This window comes from Aulostomus chinensis, chromosome 2 (genome assembly GCF_037954235.1).
Source record: "Aulostomus chinensis isolate RoL2024-O1b breed Wild chromosome 2, RoL_Achi_v1.0, whole genome shotgun sequence".
Taxonomy (NCBI): Eukaryota; Metazoa; Chordata; class Actinopteri; order Syngnathiformes; family Aulostomidae; genus Aulostomus; species Aulostomus chinensis.
In genome coordinates, this window is record NC_141321.1 from 36,173,085 (window position 1) to 36,191,790 (window position 18,706).

Below are 18,706 nucleotides of genomic sequence, written 5' to 3' on the forward strand. Positions count from 1 at the left end.
TGGTGATTGAAGCTACTTTTGTGGTTGGGTCTGGAAGTGGTTCAGTGTTTGGACATTTGTGAACCGTCTGGGTGGTCACACAAGGAGCCCTGATCGATCTGTTGCAGTTAACTGGTGATGTACCACAGAATCATTATTTCCAAACTGAAAACAAAAGGTTTCAGAAGTTTAAACTGTGCTTGAAAGCCTGAAATTAAAAAAAAACAACAGAAACCTTTTGATGAACTTACCAATGTTGTATTTGAGTGATTCTCTAACACATTGAAGAGTTTCAAAATTTTCCCTTTTCTCCCATTGATGCCGAGTATGATCCAGCTGCACATGAAGACTGTATGTCTGCTTGCTGTGATCGGATACTTGTTCTGACCTACCAGTGCTCGCTTCTTCATGCAGTCCATCACCATGAGGAAGATCTGCTGTGCCTGGCTGCGACTATAGTTGAAAGTTTTCTGAATGGTGACCAGCAGCTGATCTTTGACACTGTCACTCAGCAGCCTGCAGGACAAAAATTTAAAATAATCCACAATCAGTGGAATCAAACCAACCAAAAACCAGATCCTTCATCCTACTCAGGTTAAAGATGTTGACAGTGCTAAGGATCAAAGTTCATCATGATCAGTATAAGTCCAGGTCTGTTGGATCCCGGAATATCTGATACACTAATCAGTTTTACTTGAAGAGTACAGAATGATTCCGCGTGTGCAGGGACGCAAACATCCTTACCCGTCCTCCTCACAGTATCTGTGTGCAAAGGAAATGATGTCAGATGCTCGACCGCTGCCATCACACACCACGACAGGGATGGGAGGCTCCTCCCTCAGACTCTCCAACACGATAGAAATCACATTTGGACCTCCCTCAAGGATCAAACAAACCACAGGGACCCCCTGGCCCAGACCTGACACCCAGAGACAGAATAGACAGTTATTTTTGTCACATATTGTAACTTCAGAGGGTTCACTTCTGCCACTGACTAAATGAAGTCTGATGTAAAAACTAGAACCTGTGTTTCTTTATTCAGGGTTCTGATGAAACAATCTGGGAGACTGTAACCATCATCCACAAATTAAACAAATGCATCTTCAGTGGTTTGGATTACACACTGTTGTGTGTGCTAATTGACATCTGTTTATTCACTCCAGTTCTACTGCAGAGGAGTCAATCAGAAAAACCTCATCAAAGTTAAGTCAACCACTAAATTAACTCAACAGAAGATCAGAATTAGATGAGGACGATTAAATATCAGACCTCTGAGGCTGAAAACTGAACCAGTGAATGAAGTGACATCTGACAGTTGTGTTGACCTGCTGAGTCTCACTGAAACCTGGCTGGTGACGATGAGGATGCTAGTCTGAATGAATCCACTCCTCCAGTCACAGGAACACTCACATTCCTCCAGGCTCTGGCCCAGGAGGTGGCGCTGCTGCCATTGTTGACACCAGTTTAGTAATAAATCCCAAACCAGAAGAAGTTTCCATTCATCTGAAAGCCTGATTCTCAGTTTGTCTCCTCCAGCCTGGAAACTCTCCAGCCTCTCTGATTGATGATTGAGGACCGTCCTCCTGGTCCTGACTCTGGATTCTGATCTGAATTCTCAGAGTTTCTATCAGTTTAGTTCTAAATCAGATCAAGTCATGATTGGAGGAGACTTCAGTATTCATGAGGATGTTGATAACCACAGTCTGGTACTGCATTTCTCTCTCTCCTAGACTCAACTGGTGTCCATCAGTCTGTCCATGAACCCCTCACTGTCACAACCACACCTCCACCTCCTCCTAACATGTGGAACTGAAGCTGAACATCTGGTTGTGTTTCCACAGAACGCTTTTATCAGACCACCAATCAATCACTTTGGAATTTGGACTAATCAGCTACACTCCAGGCTGCACGGTGGTGCAGTGGTTAGCACTGTGGCCTCACAGCAAGAAGGTTCTGGGTTCAAGTCTTTCTGTGTGGAGTTTGCATGTTCTCCTCATGCCTGCGTGGGTTCTCTCTGGTACTTCGGCTTCCTCCCACCGTCCAAAGACGTGCATTTGGGGACGAGGCTGATTGATTCTCTAAATTGACCGTAGGTATGAATGTGAGTGTGAATGGTTGTTTGTCTCTGTGTGTTGGCCCTGCGATGGGCTGGCAACCTGTCCAGGGTGAACCCCGCCTCTCGCCCGTAGATGCTGGGATAGGCTCCACCCCCCGCGACCCTTACTAGTAAGGAATAAGTGGAAGGCGACGATGGAACTACACTCCACTGTGGAAAACTGTAGTTTCCAGATGTTTGTCTGATCAGGCCACACCTGGATTTAAGGAAGTGGTTCCATTGGTGCTAAATTCAGTGTCATGTCCCACTGTAACAGAGGACGCTGTTGTCCACCTTAGTCCCTCCCAAACTGATCCTTTTATCCCACTTTAGCAACAACTCTGGACTCGACTGGCCCACTAAAACAGAAAACTATGAATTCAAGGAAACAAGCACCTTGGTACGGTTCTGGAACCTGACAGCTTCAACAAGAAACCCAGAAACTGGAGAGAAGATGGTGCTGCTCCAAACTGGAGGAGTCCCATGTAGTCTGGCAAGACGGCCTTAGAACCTAGAAGAAAGCCCTTGGTAGAACCAGAGCAGCCGACTACTCAGCACTAATAGAGGAACACAAGAACAACTCAGGTTCCTCTTCAGTCCTGGAGCCAGACTGACAGAGAGCCACAGCTCTACTGAACCAAGTAGTCCTGTTTCCCTGGGCAGCAAAGAGTTCATGGACTTCTTTAATGACAAAATTCTCCTGATTAGAGAGAAACTTCTTCTCCTGCTGCCATCAGCTGACAACATGGCCCCTAGAACCCAGAACCTTCGAGGCAGCTGGAGGACCAGACACACACTTGGATAGTTTTTCTCCCATCAGCCTTCATGAGCTCAGCTCAATAATGTCCTCCTCTAAACCTCCACCTGTCTCCTAGACCCCATCCCAACTAAGCTGCTCCAAGACTCTCTCCCCTCGTTAGCCCCTCCCTCTTAGGTATGATCAATGTGGCGCTGGTATCTGGTTCCATCCCTCAATCCTTTAAAGTAGCAGGAATGAAACCCTCCTCAAAAAAAACAAGCCTGGATCCAGAAGTTCTACCAACTACAGACCAACATCACATCTTCCTTTTCTCTCCAAGGTTCTGGAGAAAGCAGCTGCTAAACAGCTCTGTGACTTCTCCACAGCAACAGCTGATTGGAGGATTCAGTCAGGTTCCAGGTTCATCCTAGCACAGAAACAGAACTAGTCAAAGGTACCAGTGACCTCCTGCTGGTACCAGATGAGGGACTGGTCTCTGTACTGGTCTGATTAGATCTCAGTGCAGCTTTGATACCATTGACCACCATATCCTTCTACAGAGACTGGAACCTGTCACTGGTATGAAAGGAACCACACTAAACTGGTTCAGGTCAAATTTACTAGATCATCTCAGTTGGTACTAGTTAATGATGGTTCCTCTGAGACCACTACAGTGAGTTCTGGTGTTCCACAAGGGTCTGTGCTTGGACCAGTCCTCTTCACCCTGTACCTGCTTCCTCTAGGTCACATGATCAGGAAACACTCCATAATGTTCACTGCTATGCAGACGACACTCAGCTGAACTCATCAATGATCCACATGGAACAAACCAGCTGACTGAACTGGAGGCCTGTCTGAAGGACAGGAAACATGGAGGACCATCATTTCCTTTATTAAACTCTGATAAACTGAAGTTCTTGTGCTGGGCCCAAACACCTGAGGACCACCTGTTCTGATGAGACAGGTACCCTGGATGGCACCACCCTGGCCCCCAGCACCACCGTAAGGAACCTAAGGGACCAAAACGCTGCTGCCCGCGTGTTGACGAGAGCTGGTAGCAGAGACCAGGTCTCTCCTGGACTGCTTCTCTGCATGGCTCCCTGTCAAATTCAGAACAGAATTTGAAATTCTCCTTCATCCCTGACAGAGCTCCTAGTCCCCTATGATCCAGTTAGAACCCTTCACTCCCAGGATGCAGGGTTCCTGCGGGTTCCTAGAGTTCTAACAGTAGAATGGGAGCCAGAGCCTTCAGCTATCAGGCTCCCCTCCTGTGGAATCGTCTCCCAGTTTCAGTCCAGGACCCAGACCCCCTCTCTAGGTTTAAGAGCAGACTTAAGACCTCCTTGTTGATCAGGCTTATAGTCAGGACTGCTTAGGCTGGCCCTTAGATCTGCTGCTATAGGCTCAGACTGCTGGGGATCTCCCATGATGCACTGGGCTTCTCTCTCCTCCTCCTGGCCTCATACGTGTTACTACTCCTCTTCTTCTCCCCTCATCCGCAGTGTGATGACATCATTGATGAATGCTAAAATTTGATCCTGGACCAGCTGAAGATACTCCATCCTCTCCCTCCTGCTCTGCTCAAACCAAAAAACGTGATCAATATGATTTGATCAATGACCAATACAAATCCCTTTAAATCCCATGACAGTGCTACCATTGCATGACCTGCTTTGCATAGTGCCAGTGGAGCTACAAAAGGGTTAGGGACCAGGCACCAAGCGAGCCAGGAAGGCCAGGAAACAGGGAAACAGAGGTGGCATCAGACAACACATCTGAGGAGCTTCCAAGCTACCGCAACCACCTATGCTTCTCCCCAATGCCTGTGCCCTGAAAAACAAGCTGGATGAACTGCGCTAACAGGTGGGAGCCTGCTGTGAATACTGTGAGTCTGGTTTAATGGCTGGAGCCCTTGTGCTACCCCTCATCCCAGATCCCTGACTGATGCTGCTGCTGGAGGAGGCTCCAGACCAGAAGAGGCTCCAGCTGCCACCCGTAGCTCCACCTGCTCACGTCCTCATTTGTCCATCAGTCTCTCCTCCTTTCTCTCTATATCTCTGTCCCTCTCTTTCCTTCTGTCTCTGTCTTCCTCCATTCTCTGTCTTTGTCTCTGTCCATCAGACTCTCCTCCTTTCTCTCCCTCTTTATCTCTGTCCCTCTCTTTCCTTCTGTCTCTCTGTCTTCCTCCATTCTCTGTCTTTGTCTGTGTCCATCAGTCTCTCCTCCTTTCTCTCCCTCTTTATCTCTGTCCCTCTCTCTCCTTCTGTCTCTGTCCTCCTCCATTCTCTGTCTTTGTCTCTGTCCATCAGTCTCTCCTCCTTTCTGTCCCTCTTCATCTCTGTCCCTTTCTTTCCTTCTGTCTCTCTGTCTTCCTCCATTCTCTGTCTTTGTCTGTCCATCAGTCTCTCCTCCTTTCTCTCTCTCTTTATCTCTGTCCCTCTCTTTCCTTCTGTCTCTGTCTTCCTCCATTCTCTGTCTTTGTCTCTGTCCATCAGTCTCTCCTCCTTTCTCTCTCTCTTTATCTCTGTCCCTCTCTTTCCTTCTGTCTCTGTCTTCCTCCATTCTCTGTCTTTGTCTCTGTCCTGCTCTCCTGCTCTCTCTCCATCCCCACTGATCCTGGATCTGCTCCACCTTCCTGCTGGTAAAGGAAGGTTCTGGTGGCTGCTGTTGCAGGATGTGCTGCTGATGGAGAATTGTTGGGTGGAGGTTCATTGAAGGAGGGAGGTGCTGGACCTGCTCTACTTGGACAGAGTCAGGACAGAACTTTGGTTGGGGTTTGATGACACACTAATAAACCTGACTTGACTTGGCTTCTTGTTTTGTGGGTGAAGTGAAGGGTGACGGTTGAGTCTCTCTCTGTCCTCCCTGCCTTTCAGATCATTCCAGGCATTGGATGACAAAGGGAAACCCACAGGTCACCTGATTGGTTATCCCTAAAAGGCATATGAATAGCACACTAAGTTAAAAGTCATTCTTTGTGCAACGACAAAACATTTTGTGTTTCGAAATTTAGCAAAAAATTGTGGATTTATGTCATTGTTAATAGTTTGTTTTATTTCAACCCAAACATTGCTCTTTTCCTAACACTTTGCAACCAAAGTTTTTTTTTTTTTTTTTTTTTTTAACTGAACCTGGCCAGACATGAACAGTGCTCTCAAAATGACAATAAAATACTGTGTTTACTGTGTGATTGCAGCTCTGACCATGGGTTGCTGCACAGGTCAGCTCTGCTCTGCTGTTGGCTCAGATCAAATGATCCCAGTGTCATGTTCTAAAGTTCTCACCACTGATTTTCCATTGTCACCCTGAACACATCTCCACTCACTCCCTCAGCCAACCTCCTCAGCTAATCAGCCTCAACCAGCTGCACCTGTCCCCAGTATTTAGGTCTCCCTCTCCCTTGGTTCTCTTCCAGATTGTTACACTACCATGCAAGACTCTCTGGTTGTTTCAGCTATGCTTCTGCCTTCCCCCACGTCTCCAGACCTCACAGCACCAACCAGCACCTGAACCTCAACCATGCTCCAGTCCCTCCCCTCCTCCAATCAGTCTAAATAAAAGTCATAACCAATCAAATAACTGCCAGTGTGATAGCATTTGGGTCCATACAAACACTGTTTCACCCAGAGTGGGAAACAGATGCAGCAGCCAGGAGCCAAGACCAACTTCTACCATTGAGTGTCACCAGCACGTCGTATAGTTCTGCTGAAACCAAAGATAGTGACGTATGACTGGTTCATGAGACTTTTGTCAGTAAATCAAACTGATCAAATATGAATGAAGATTCTGTTCTGCCTTGTTTGTCTCTCTTATAGCAAGTCTTCATAAACACATTTTAGTGGACTGTTTAAGCTGTAAAATTAAATTCTTTGTTTTGTTTCTTGCCATCATGGTGGAGACATTCTTCACTGATGAGCTCAGTGTGTGGGCACATGACACGCGACCTCAGAAAACAAAGAATGTGTAGAAATAACATGCCAAATATCCTGTAAAGTAGATCGAAGCGAAGTAAAATCTGGTCAACTGGACGTAAGTTTATCTTGAAGACGTTTCACCTCTCATCTGAGAGGCTTCTTCAGTTCTAGTGAAGAGTGTGGAAACTCCAGCTTATAAACCTGTGTGGGAGTGGTCAGTGCTATTGTGGTGGAAACGACCCTCCCGAGACTCACCTGGCCTCCCCAAACGACAGTCGTTGTGCGGTGTCAGGGAGTTTCAGGGGTGGTCGTTAGGGAGTTTCACCGACCACTCAGATGCTAATGGGCTGTGCTGGCATCAGCCGTTCCACATGGGTCTTTCAGCTGAGCTCTTTGGGGAAGCTTTGAAAGGACTTGGTTGTAAATAGGAGAAAGGAAATGTCGCAGTCCACCTCCTCTGTTCAAAGATGGTTTCTCTATCCTGACGTGGATGGCTTCTTTAACTCCTCTTTCAAACCATCTGTCCTCTCTGTCGAGGATTTGGACATGGTCGTCCTGGAAAGAGTGGCTTTCTTCCTTGAGGTGGAGGAAAACCGCTGAGTCCTGTCCTCCAGAGTTGGCTCTTCTATGTTGGGCCATGCGCTTGTTGAGGGGCTGTTTGGTTTCCCCTATGTAGAGATCCGTGCAGGCCTCACTGCATCTGACAGCGTATACCAGATTGCTTTTCTGACTGTGAGGGGTGGGATCTTTGGGGTGAACCAGTCTTTGTCTCAGAGTGTTGTCTGGTTTAAAAGACACAGGGATGCGGTGCTTATTATAGATTCTCCTTAATTTCTCAGAAACCCCTGCCACATAGGGGATCACTATGTTTTTTCTCCTGCCTTCTTCATCTTCCCTCCTCCTGGAGCTCTCCTCCTTTCTGGACCTGGAAGAGGATTTTACAAAGGTCCAGTCAGGGAAGCCACAAGTTTTAAGTGCTCTTTTCAGATGCTGCTGTTCCTTTTTCCGGCCTTGGACGCTGGTGGGGATGGTCTCCGCTCGGTGTTGCAGCGTCCTGATGACACCTAACTTGTGCTCCAGAGGATGGTGAGAGTCAAAAAGCAAGTATTGGTCAGTGTGGGTGGGTTTCCTGTACACATCCACCCTCAGGCTCCTGTCCTCTTGAATGTAGACGTCGCAGTCCAAAAAGGGCAGATGGTTGTCTTTCACATCCTCTCTGGTGAACTTGATGTTGACGTCTACCGAGTTGATGTGTCGTTTGGTGAGGCCAGGTGAGTCTCGGGAGGGTCGTTTCCACCACATTAGCACTGACCACTCCCACATAGGTTTATAAGCTGGAGCTTCCACACTCTTCACTAGAACTGAAGAAGCCTCTCGGATGAGAGGTGAAACGTCTTCAAGATAAACTTACGTCCAGTTGACCAGATTTTACTTCGCTTCGATCTACGATGACCTGGATGAATGAGAACCTACACAGACATCCTGTAAAGTAGGATGATATTTTACATTATTTCGTGATAATTTAAAAAATACAACATTTTGTACCACAGTTGACTCACAACTACCATGTTGTCATTCTGTGCTTAATAATTTGATGAGTGATATGTTGTAGTGTGCCTGTTAATCGACAGTAGGAATGTGGGTGGAGCTCAAGAGACAAGCGATGTTTAACACAATTAAAAAGATCCAAATAACTATGCTAACTAAATTCTGCTGCTCCTGGAGGTACCAAGGCCAAAACGGAACCTCAAGGGGATAGAGCTTTCTCTGTTGCTGTTCCCAAATTATGGAATGAACTACTGCTGCATATTAGACAACCCTCCTCACTGTCCATTTTTAGACATCATCTTAAAACCCATCTTTATTCCTTGACTTTCAGTCCTGCAAGAGATTCTGCTCTTATTTGTGTCTCACTTGTGTTCTGTCGCTCCCTTATTGTGTTAGTACACCTTAATACTTGACACACGGAGCAAGAGAACAGATTCGTGTTGATTCATTCGGCTCTTTATTTCTTCTTCTGTCTGGCTATTGTTTACAGTCAAGGTAGCCCTAGCGGCAGTTTGCTCCCCCTGGTGGCAAGTACAAATATAACATCCAGGTTCATACATAACAACTTGCTTTTGTTTGTGTTTATTGTTTTTATTTGGTTTACATCTCCGTTGATTCGTCCATTTATGGCCAGCGCTTTGTTTCAGCTGCGGTTGTTCTTAAAGTGCTATATAAATAAAGCAAATAAAGTGAGATCATGTTGGATTATTAGCACGATGCATTCAGAATCAGAAAAAACTTTTTTGCGAAGTATGATTTTATACATACGAGGAATTTGTTGTGGTGCTGTTGGTGCATGCAGTCCAATAAACTAAACTACATTCTTAAAGTGCAGAAACATAAAAATATATACAATCTGTTCTGCTGAATAAAGCAGCAGTGCAGTCTGCAGTAATCAGTACCACAGACAAATGTGCAGATGAAAAGGTGCCATTGACCAAGTAGTCTGAGTTGAGCATGAATGTAACGCATAGAGTTCAGGTACCGTCAATGTGTCAGGTAGACAGAGACAGAGGCAGAAGTGGAGTGTGTGTGTGTGTGTGTGTGCGTGTGCGCGCGGGGTTCCGGGCCTTGGTAATAAATACATTCCATTTGTGAGCACTGATTTGCTGTGATCACATGTCACATGACTCACGTGTGTTGATCTTCTGCAGTGCGATGTGTTTCTCCAGCTGACGGCGGAGTCTGACCTCTGCACCATACTTCCCGGTGGTCCCATTGTCGGCCAAGATAAAGTGGGAGTGGCTACTATTCAGAACTGACAGCTTGCTTAATGGGTTTGACATTGTCTGATAAGGCCGGGTCACCTGAAATGGAAAGACTTGATTGGTTGAGACAAAATGGGCATCAAGGGGCCCTCAAACTTCCAAAAATACCCTAATTTAGCTGAGAATAAAACACTGAGGTGGATTCGTCATATTCTGGGCCTTGTCTTGTGCCATGTTGCTGCAGAATTATTCTGTTTTACCAAAAACTCATTTGAAGACTGTTTGGTATTTTCTCTTAAAGACAGTTCAAGTTGTTATTTTTTCTGTTAGAGAAGGAGTCTTAACTTCTTCTTACTTTGGTAACAGAGCTTTGGCCAATTTGGTAATTTCCTTTTTTCACAGTACATTCACCTTGATTCTTTCAGACACATGGAAATAATATAGTAGAACATTTCAGGCACTTGAATGGAGAGGTCGTGAAGCTTGTCAGAAGTTTAACATTGTGTTATTTCCCTCAATATATTTTTTTCAAATGAATAGAAAACTCTCTTTAATGATTATAATTGTGGATGTGGGTCAGATTTCATATGCTAAGATGCTCACTGATGCGATAAAGATAAATGTTATCAAGAGAAGAAATGATCATAATTTGATGAAAATATAGTGACAGCTTCAAGTTTGAAACTGGAACTATGATGTTTTATGATGTGACAGCAGTTCATGGTTATAGAAGCAGGACTGGTTCATTGTGGTTCTGATCTTACATCTCTCCCAGTCAGGTCCTCTTTGTTCTCAATGATGCCCCAAGGAGCGATGCCGATAGCACAGACTTTGCCTCTGGACTTGGATGAGTGATCTTTCAGAGCGTCTCCAACATGACGGATGACACCTAGACAGAGAGGATCAGGAGTCAGGATCCAGTCAGACTCAGCTGGTTGTCAGTTGGTCTGTTCAGTTTGTTCACTGACTTGAGGAACATGTGGACCTGACCCAGATACTGTACTTGTCTCTTTCCACTTCTCCCTGTATACCAACAAGAACTAGCAGAGGGGTCCAAATCTCTCCTCTCCTTTCTTCAATGCACCGGGTCCCAGTCAGATCCACAATGAAATTCTGAATTCTTCTTCGAACATCAAAGCCTTTAATAATCTGGAACCTTCATATCTGACAGAGCTCCTGGTTCCCTACTACCCAGCTAGAACCCTTCACTCCCAGGATGCTTCTGTGCCCCTGCTGGTTCCTAGAGGCTCTAAAAGAAGAATGGGAGGCAGAGCCTCCAGTTATCAGGCTCCTCCCCATGCGGAACCATCTCCCTGTCCTGGTCCAGGACTCAGACTCCCTCTCTACATTTAAGACTTTCCTTGTTGATAAAGCTGACAGTTAGAGGGACTCAGGTTAGCCCCGCCCCCTTGCTCTAGAACTATAAGCCTAGACTAGCGGGGATCTCCCATGATGCACTGGGCTTCTCTCTCCTCCTGTCCTCCTTCCTGTCTCACAGCTGCAGGTCACTAACTGGACTTCTTCCTCTGAGTCTTGGTGCTTCTCACCTCCCAGATCCCTGACCGATGCTGCAGACCTGCAGAGCCTCAGGCTGACTCCTCCTACCACTAGTATTACTGGTACTAGTACTAGTACTACTACCACTTATATTACTGGTATTGTTACTAGTACACCTCCCAGATTCCTGACCGATGCTGCTGGAGGAGGAGGCTGCAGACCTGCAGAGCCTCAGGCTGACACCTCCTACCACTGGTAGAACTGGTACTAGTCGTATTACCACCAGCAGCAGTAGTACTCGCAGCAATATCAGCATGTTGTCAGTACGAGTACTTCAATGTTCTGGTGCTTCAGTAGCTGGTAGATATTATTATTGGTAACTAGTTTACGAATATTGTTGTTATTGTTGGCTCTCTCTCTCTCTGGTCAAAGCTGACATCTGCTCCACCTTCCTGCTGGTAAAGGAAGGTTTTGGTGGCTGCTGTTGCAGGATGTGCTGCTGATGAATTGTTGGGTGGAGGTTCATTGACCCGGTTCTACACCCGCTCTACTAGGAGGGAGGTTCTACCCCTGCTCTACTAGGAGGGAGGTTCTACACCTGCTCTACTAGGAGGGAGGATCTACACCTGCTCTACTAGGAGGGAGGTTCTACACCTGCTCTACTAGGAGGGAGGTTCTACACCTTCTGTACTAGGAGGGATGTTCTCCACCTGCTCTACTAGGAGGGAGGATCTACACCTGCTCTACTAGGAGGGAGGTTCTATACCTGCTCTACTAGGGCAGATGGAGGGTCGGATGGATTGATTAATAAAATCTGGACATAAAACTGACTTGACTTGACATGACTAACCAGTACTGACTCCCCCAGTGAAGATCCAGGCTCCAGTGGTGACGGCAGCTTTGATCAGGCCCCGTCCAAAAACCTGCTTGAGCTTAGGTGGGAGCTCAAAGTTCTGCAGACCTCCATGGACAGAGATGAGGAGGGTGGGGAGCTCCAACTGCCACTCCTTCACCAGGAGGTGGAGGAGACTGTCAGGTTTTGAGTCATATGAGACGCGGATGTACTGATTGGGAGGTAGAGGAAGAAGAGGGGATGAAGAGAATTAGTTCTCAGAAGCAGAGTGTGTGTGTGTGTGTGTTCTTGTACTTTCTACATATTGAGGACTACAATACGTATTTAACCAACAAAGTGAGGACATTTTTGGAAAGTGAGGATATTCTAGCCAGTCCTCACATCTTTGAGGGCCGTTTGAAGGTCAAGACTTGGTTTCAGGGTCAAGGTTAGAATCAGGTTCAGGTTAGGTTTAGGGTCAAGTTTAGAATCGGGTTCAGGGTTAGGGTTAGGATCAGGCATTCACTTGAGATGGTTAGGTTAAGAGGGAGGGGCTAGGGAATGTATTATGTCAATGAAAGTCCTCACAAAGATATAAGTACAAGGATGTGTATGTGTGTATACCATGGCCTTGTTGACATGACCTCCTTCTTGAAACTCAATGACCCCGTATGCATTGGTGGGCGTGGCATGGGTGTGTTTGAGAGGGCTCCAGCGTTCTGCAGGTGTGATGTCCAGCTGGACCAGTGTGGCCCCATCCTCTGTGGCCCCTGGAGGGACGGCTGAGTGCTGTGTGACCAGTTGGCCACAGCTGCACCTGAGCGCGTGCGCGCGCGCGCACACACACACACACACACAGAGTTGAGGTTTTTCAGGGTGTTCAGGTTTTTGGGGAGTGACAGTTCACTGAACAATTGGTTAACTGATTGGCAACACAAGCAAAACCATATTGGTGGACAACGCACATCTGCACACAATCATGTAATGAGCTGTACTACATACTGAACTATCATAACGTTTGAGTGGCATCAGTGTGGCTCATCTCAATGTCCTGCAAGACTTACTAACTCATTAACATCATTGTTTGATGTTTTCCATTGGTTGTGTTGTGTTCAAGGGTTACGTGAATTACAAACTACCGGGTCTGAACAACTTACAAGAAACAGTTACAGTTTCTCACACATGCGTATTAGTTTTTTACACGTTATTTTATACAATATAAAGGAAATAAGCTTATTCTCATTCTAACAATGGAGTATTTCTACACTTACACACTTTAATTCTATAATCAATTAATTGGTAACAGAAAATATCTGAGAAATGTCTGAAGGGGGTGGGAAACTTCAGAGTTGGGCTTGAAACCAACAACTTGCAGGAAAAACTTGTGAACTTCTGTGTGTATAATCAGTGATTGACTGCTGGCCTTACCTGCTAGCATCTTTTCCTGGAATTATCTGGATACATTCTCTCCTCTGGAAGGTTTTCTCAATCCAAACTCTCTGAAGCTGAAACACAACAGGAAGTAAGAATTATTTGTCGTCATTTCACTGAAGATTCTGAACATCACCAATTTACATTTATCAATGATGTTATTGATGTTTGCCCGATTGAAGTCATGTTCATTCCTGAACTCGGATGAATAATTGTTCATCAGCTGATTTGTGTGAACGTCCTTCATCAGAGGCAGATCAGTGAGGTGTGTTTGAATGAATCAGACTAATTACTGGGGAGTGCAGCAGTGTTCCACCATCTCTATGGATCCAATCCTCTTACCTCCAGGCCCCGCGCCCTAATCCCACCTCTAATCTCTGTTTCCTGTGGCAGGGTTATTGTGCCTACCAGCACTTTGTCAGATTCGTCTACTCTGGATGATGATGGAAGATTAACCTCCGACTGTCACATGAGCCTCAGTTTCATTGTCTTAATCACATCAACAATCAGCCATCTTCCTCATCATTATCATCATCTTCATCATCACCACCTCCTCTCACCATCGTCCTTTAGATATATAGATAGCTTGTAATTTTCAATCATCCAGGTTTGCAAATCTGTCAGGGGAAAGAGTTACAAATAAACATCTAACCCTAACCCTTTGCCTCTTATCTGTGAGACTAAATTGAGGGTTAATAAAGTCCTGGAGTGTGGAAGACAATCACATAAATGAGACTCAATTTTCTTTTGTTTTCTTTTTGTTTTTAACTCCTTTGCAATACTCTACTGGGATCTTCTGGATATTAAAAGTATCATATCAAAAGAGTGCCTGAATTTATGAAGAACTTATTGGTTGTGACATCACCATTGTGTTGGAACCTCTGAAGATCACAATTTTTTAATCAAAATGTTGATGAATACTTGGCTAGCAGGAATCAAGTGTGATAACTGGTCACATGGTTCAACATAAAACTTATGTAAAATATAAGAACTGACCTTATCAAAATAAAACCAAATAATTTTATGTCCCGTTGCAGATCCCTTCTGCCATCTAGTGGCTCTTAGTGTCACCTCAGCATTCATGTTCTATATTAAGTCATTTTTGTCATCTTAAATTATAGAGGAATGTCACAGGCAACCCTAACAATAGCCATGGTGAATTGAAAATTGAATTTAATAACTTTATTCTCATTGTACAGTACAATGGAGTGGAGGACTGGTAATGAGCAGCTATGGGTTTAGGGATGGAACTTTTACTCAGTCAAGGAAATGAGGAATTCTGTTAATCTTCTGTGCACTGGAGAGAACCCACTGGGGGGCTTTCCTGTTGGCTATTGCACAGTTGGGATACCACACAGATGCCGTTTGTGAGGATGTTCTTTGCAGTGCTTGGATAGAAGGACACCAACAGTTGACATTAGCTCTGAAGGCAGTTTCGTTGCTCTCAGAGATCAGTCCAATCACTGTTGTGCCATCTGCAAATTTAATTATGTTTATGGTTAATGCAGGGACATGGTCCAAGTGGAGAGTGGGTAAAGGACGGACTGTATCAGGAGCAAGAGAGATGGGCCACTTTGTTGAGCTGTTAGGCCAAAGCAAACTGGTGTGGGTCCTGAGAAGATTTCTTTGGCACCATAAGAACTGACTACAGGTATTAACATACTTTTGACAAAGACTTAGAGAGATTGATAGTGTTTGCAAATATCTCTGCAAGCTGTACAGCACAGACCCTCAGTACTCTATTAGGAATACCATTTGATTTTCTCTGTTTTCCCAATTGTTCTCTCTCTGAAATGTCATGGGTGTATATCATGGCAGCTTGTTCAGCCTTTGTGGGCAGGGTTTTTGTATCTGTTACAATATTGCTGGTTTTAAAGTGCGCAAAAATTGTGTTGTGCATGGTATACAGTGTGACATCATTGTATGGGTTGTCAGTTCCCCTTCCTATCAGTGTTCAGGGATGAGCTGCTGTCAGCCTCATTTTCACTGAAGAGACAAAAACTAGGTGGGGTCATGGGAAAAACCCTTTTTTGTGTGCGTCAAAGTTCCCCCTAATTTGATCAATTAACATCACAGTGCTTACACATGTAGCAACAACTATTTTGAGGGTATGTATCATTAAAGTGTTTTGAAAGGAGGTTAAATCAAGTCTTGATCACTAATGATTTCAGTAGAGTCAAAAAAATGAAGTGAAGCTAAAAGGGCTAGGGTTTCTGTCTTGCTTGATAATCATGGTGTGCTCTGTATGAGTTAAGGTTGAGGTTGAGGTTTTATCACCAAATGTTTGACATGTGAGCAGTGAGTGAGTGTAGGAGGATTATCAGGATTTCAAATGAGATTAATGTTCTATGAGGAAGCGGACCTGCAACCCTTCCAGGTTTCAATCCGATCCAACTTCGGTATCAAGAGGCAAACTATCGTCATTCTGTCATGGTGCTTCTCATGACGTCTAATCACTGACTTGGCATGTAATAAAGGTTAACTCACAGTCTGAATTATGAGACAGGTAACATCATGATAACGAATCACAGAATTGCTTCTGTCCAAATGAAAGTCCACAAAAGCACACACACACTCAGAGAGATGGATTGGACCTCGGCCATCTGAATGACCCAAAAATGCTCATGTGATCTGAGAACATACTTGACTTGAGCTTCTGAGCTGTTCAGTTCTGAAATTAACCTCTAACCCCCAACCCTAACCCTAATGCACATAATGACACGCTTGAAAGAAAAGCGAGGTGATGTCCTTGTTAAATTCAGTCAAACAGGTTTTTAATGTGTCAGGAACTGGAGCAAAGAATGAGGACCCCTCCTTTCCCAGGTTTAACTTACTTGAACAAGTCCCCCAAAACTTGTCTAAGCTGAGCTAGAACCAGAACTAGGACCCACCACTCATCTGAGCAGGTATAGAACCAGATCCTGGATCTGCTATTAATCAAAGTTGATCTAGAAGCAGTGCCCTGACCTGCCACTGTTCTGAAATGATCCTAGACCAGCACCAGTCTCACCTTCTGAGATCCAGATGAAGTGCTACGTTTGACAGATGAGCGTTTGAATGATCCATTAGTTCCTCTCCTCCCATGGCTGTCCATAATGAGAAAGTTCAGCAGTTCTTCAGTTTTCTCATCTATGTTCTCTGCTCTCTTTGTCTCTGTCCTTGGTGTCCTGCAGCCACAGTGATGCCTCCTGGTTCTTGTGCTTTTAAAACTTGAGTGTGTGGCGTTCAGGCTTCTGGGTGATTTGTGACTCTCCTCAGCTCTTTGCCTCTATAATCAGGATTAGTTGACGCAGCTGAGGATGGAGGACAGTCCTCTTTAATGGACAGCGATTTAATAAATGGTGATTGGAAGTAAATCTACTTTAGGATGAATCTGGATCCAAAATGCCTTTAAAACGCACAGCGGAGATTTTATTTGTTTCAATGAGGTCACATGGTTCACTAAATGAAAATGTAGTGCTACATCAGGATAAATGTATTAATACATCACAATAAACTCATTTAATGAATCAGAATATCATCATTTAATAAACATATCAGAAACATACTGGAACCTGTAATGCAGCTGCCCCATGGTGCTGCTGCTGCTATTGCCGCCCCATGATGGAGATGAACCATGGAGCCTGAAAACAGTCCTGAGTGAAGATGCACAGCCCCCTTGCGTTAGTAAGAACAGCATCCAAACAAAAACAGACAGCTGTCACATTGGGAACTGATATTGCTAACCTGAGGTCCAGTTTTCTGGGAGGGGATGTGGCTCTGTGTAACAACAGACGACAGTGTCCTGTATGGAGAATCTTGGCTGTGGCTCCTGACCACCCAGCACAGATGTCTGTCCATCTGAGCAGGAGTCTCCAGTCCTGATCCTGAACAGGTGTAGACCCTGCGCTGCCCTACCTTGCCTAAACCGTGATTGTCTAAGCCATTTCTACTTTCCTCTTTTTGCTTTTGTGCTGCCACTCCTTTCATGGTGTTGACCTGAGCTATCTTGTTTGGATCAGATGAGGCACTTTCTATGGTCACAGGTCCAAAGAGCTTGACCCCCCCCCCCCATTTCTTGTGACAGACTGCAGACACATTAGATTATTCCTAATCTTTCCTTAAATCCTGATCTTTGGTTCAAAAGGATTTTTACTCCCATAGGTAAAGGTGGTGATCCAACTGTACTAAATAGTTGAACAATTTCAAAACCCTGTATTGTAGTCAAGTTTCTTGAAGTGCCTGTCAATGATCAAATGAAGGTATATTAGTTTCCTACCAACATTTTTTTCCTGCCCATGAGTCTAGCTTCAGGCTGCATCATATCTAAACACAACACAGAGGTATGTATTGCCAGTATATATGGTCCAAATGTTGATGACCCCTCCTTCTTCCACAGCTTCTTCACTGCACTTTCAGCCCACTCAGACACAGCACTCATAGTAGGAGGGGACTTCAACCTGGTTTTCAACCCTCAAGTGGACAGAATCAGTAGAGCAGCTCGTCAGCGCAACTGCCAATCATCCGACATAATAAAGCAGTACATGAGTGATTTCGGTCTTTGCGATGCTTGCCGCTCACGCCACCCCACGCTTAAGGAAGACACCTACTACTCTCCAGTGCACCACTCCTACTCGTTTGGACCACGTTTTAATTAGTAACTTAATTGTGAAGGATGTCTTTGACACCAAGATTCACCCTATTGCCATCAGCGACCACGCACCAGTCACTCTGACACTCACAAAAAAAACTAGAACACCGCTTTCTAAACAATGGAGATTTAATACATCATTGCTCAAGAACCCCAATTTTATTAAATTCTTTAAGGAGGAATGGACAATATTCTGTGAGATAAATGACCAGCCTGATGTCTCAGCCTGTGTGCTATGGCAGGTGGCAAAAGCAGTCATGCGGGGTAAAATAATATCTTACTCTTCATATAAGAAAAAACAGGAGAAAGCTCTCGAAACAGAATTAAATGAAACAATTAAACCCTTGGAGACAACTTATGCCGCCACCCAAGAGGAACACGTACTGAGAGAATTAAGGGAATTAAAACTAAAACTAAATGGTTTACTCAACATCAAAACACAATTTCAGCTGCAGAGACTACGCTTGGAGAACTTGGAACAAAATAAATCCAGCAGGTTTTTAGCGAACCAACTAACACAGAACAAAGAAAGAGCAACAATATCCTCCATGAAGGACTCCAACGGGGAAACAATCTGTGATCCAGAAGAAATGAATTACATTTTTAGGGAATTCTATAAAAAAACTTTACTCACCTGAGATTAACCCATCCAAATCTTGCATCGAAACCTTTCTGAGCACAGTTGACTTGCCAAAATTAAATCAAAACCTAATAATGGCTCTGGAGTCGCCTGTTTCAATCGAGGAATTTCAAGAAGCCCTTAAACATATGCCAAACAAGAAAGTCCCAGGACCGGATGGCTTTCCTGCAGAATTCTGCAAAGAGTTCTGGCC

General features: G+C 44.8%; 1 protein-coding gene across 2 annotated transcripts in view; it reads right to left on the reverse strand.

The window, feature by feature from the left end:
- The window catches only part of LOC147269865 (transient receptor potential cation channel subfamily M member 1-like), a 51,307-nt gene that overhangs the window by 30,425 nt on the left and 2,176 nt on the right, over nucleotides 1-18,706 (reverse strand). For both annotated transcript variants that reach the window (XM_086192033.1, XM_086192025.1), the window contains exons 2-9: nucleotides 16,254-16,536; nucleotides 13,241-13,317; nucleotides 12,437-12,629; nucleotides 11,831-12,044; nucleotides 10,248-10,372; nucleotides 9,411-9,582; nucleotides 724-898; nucleotides 372-495 (exon numbers count right to left, since the gene is read on the reverse strand). In XM_086192033.1, coding sequence (XP_086048159.1) covers nucleotides 372-495; nucleotides 724-898; nucleotides 9,411-9,582; nucleotides 10,248-10,372; nucleotides 11,831-12,044; nucleotides 12,437-12,629; nucleotides 13,241-13,317; nucleotides 16,254-16,337 — 1,164 coding nt within the window. In that variant the 5' untranslated portion in view covers nucleotides 16,338-16,536. The remainder of the gene's footprint in view (nucleotides 1-371; nucleotides 496-723; nucleotides 899-9,410; nucleotides 9,583-10,247; nucleotides 10,373-11,830; nucleotides 12,045-12,436; nucleotides 12,630-13,240; nucleotides 13,318-16,253; nucleotides 16,537-18,706) is intronic.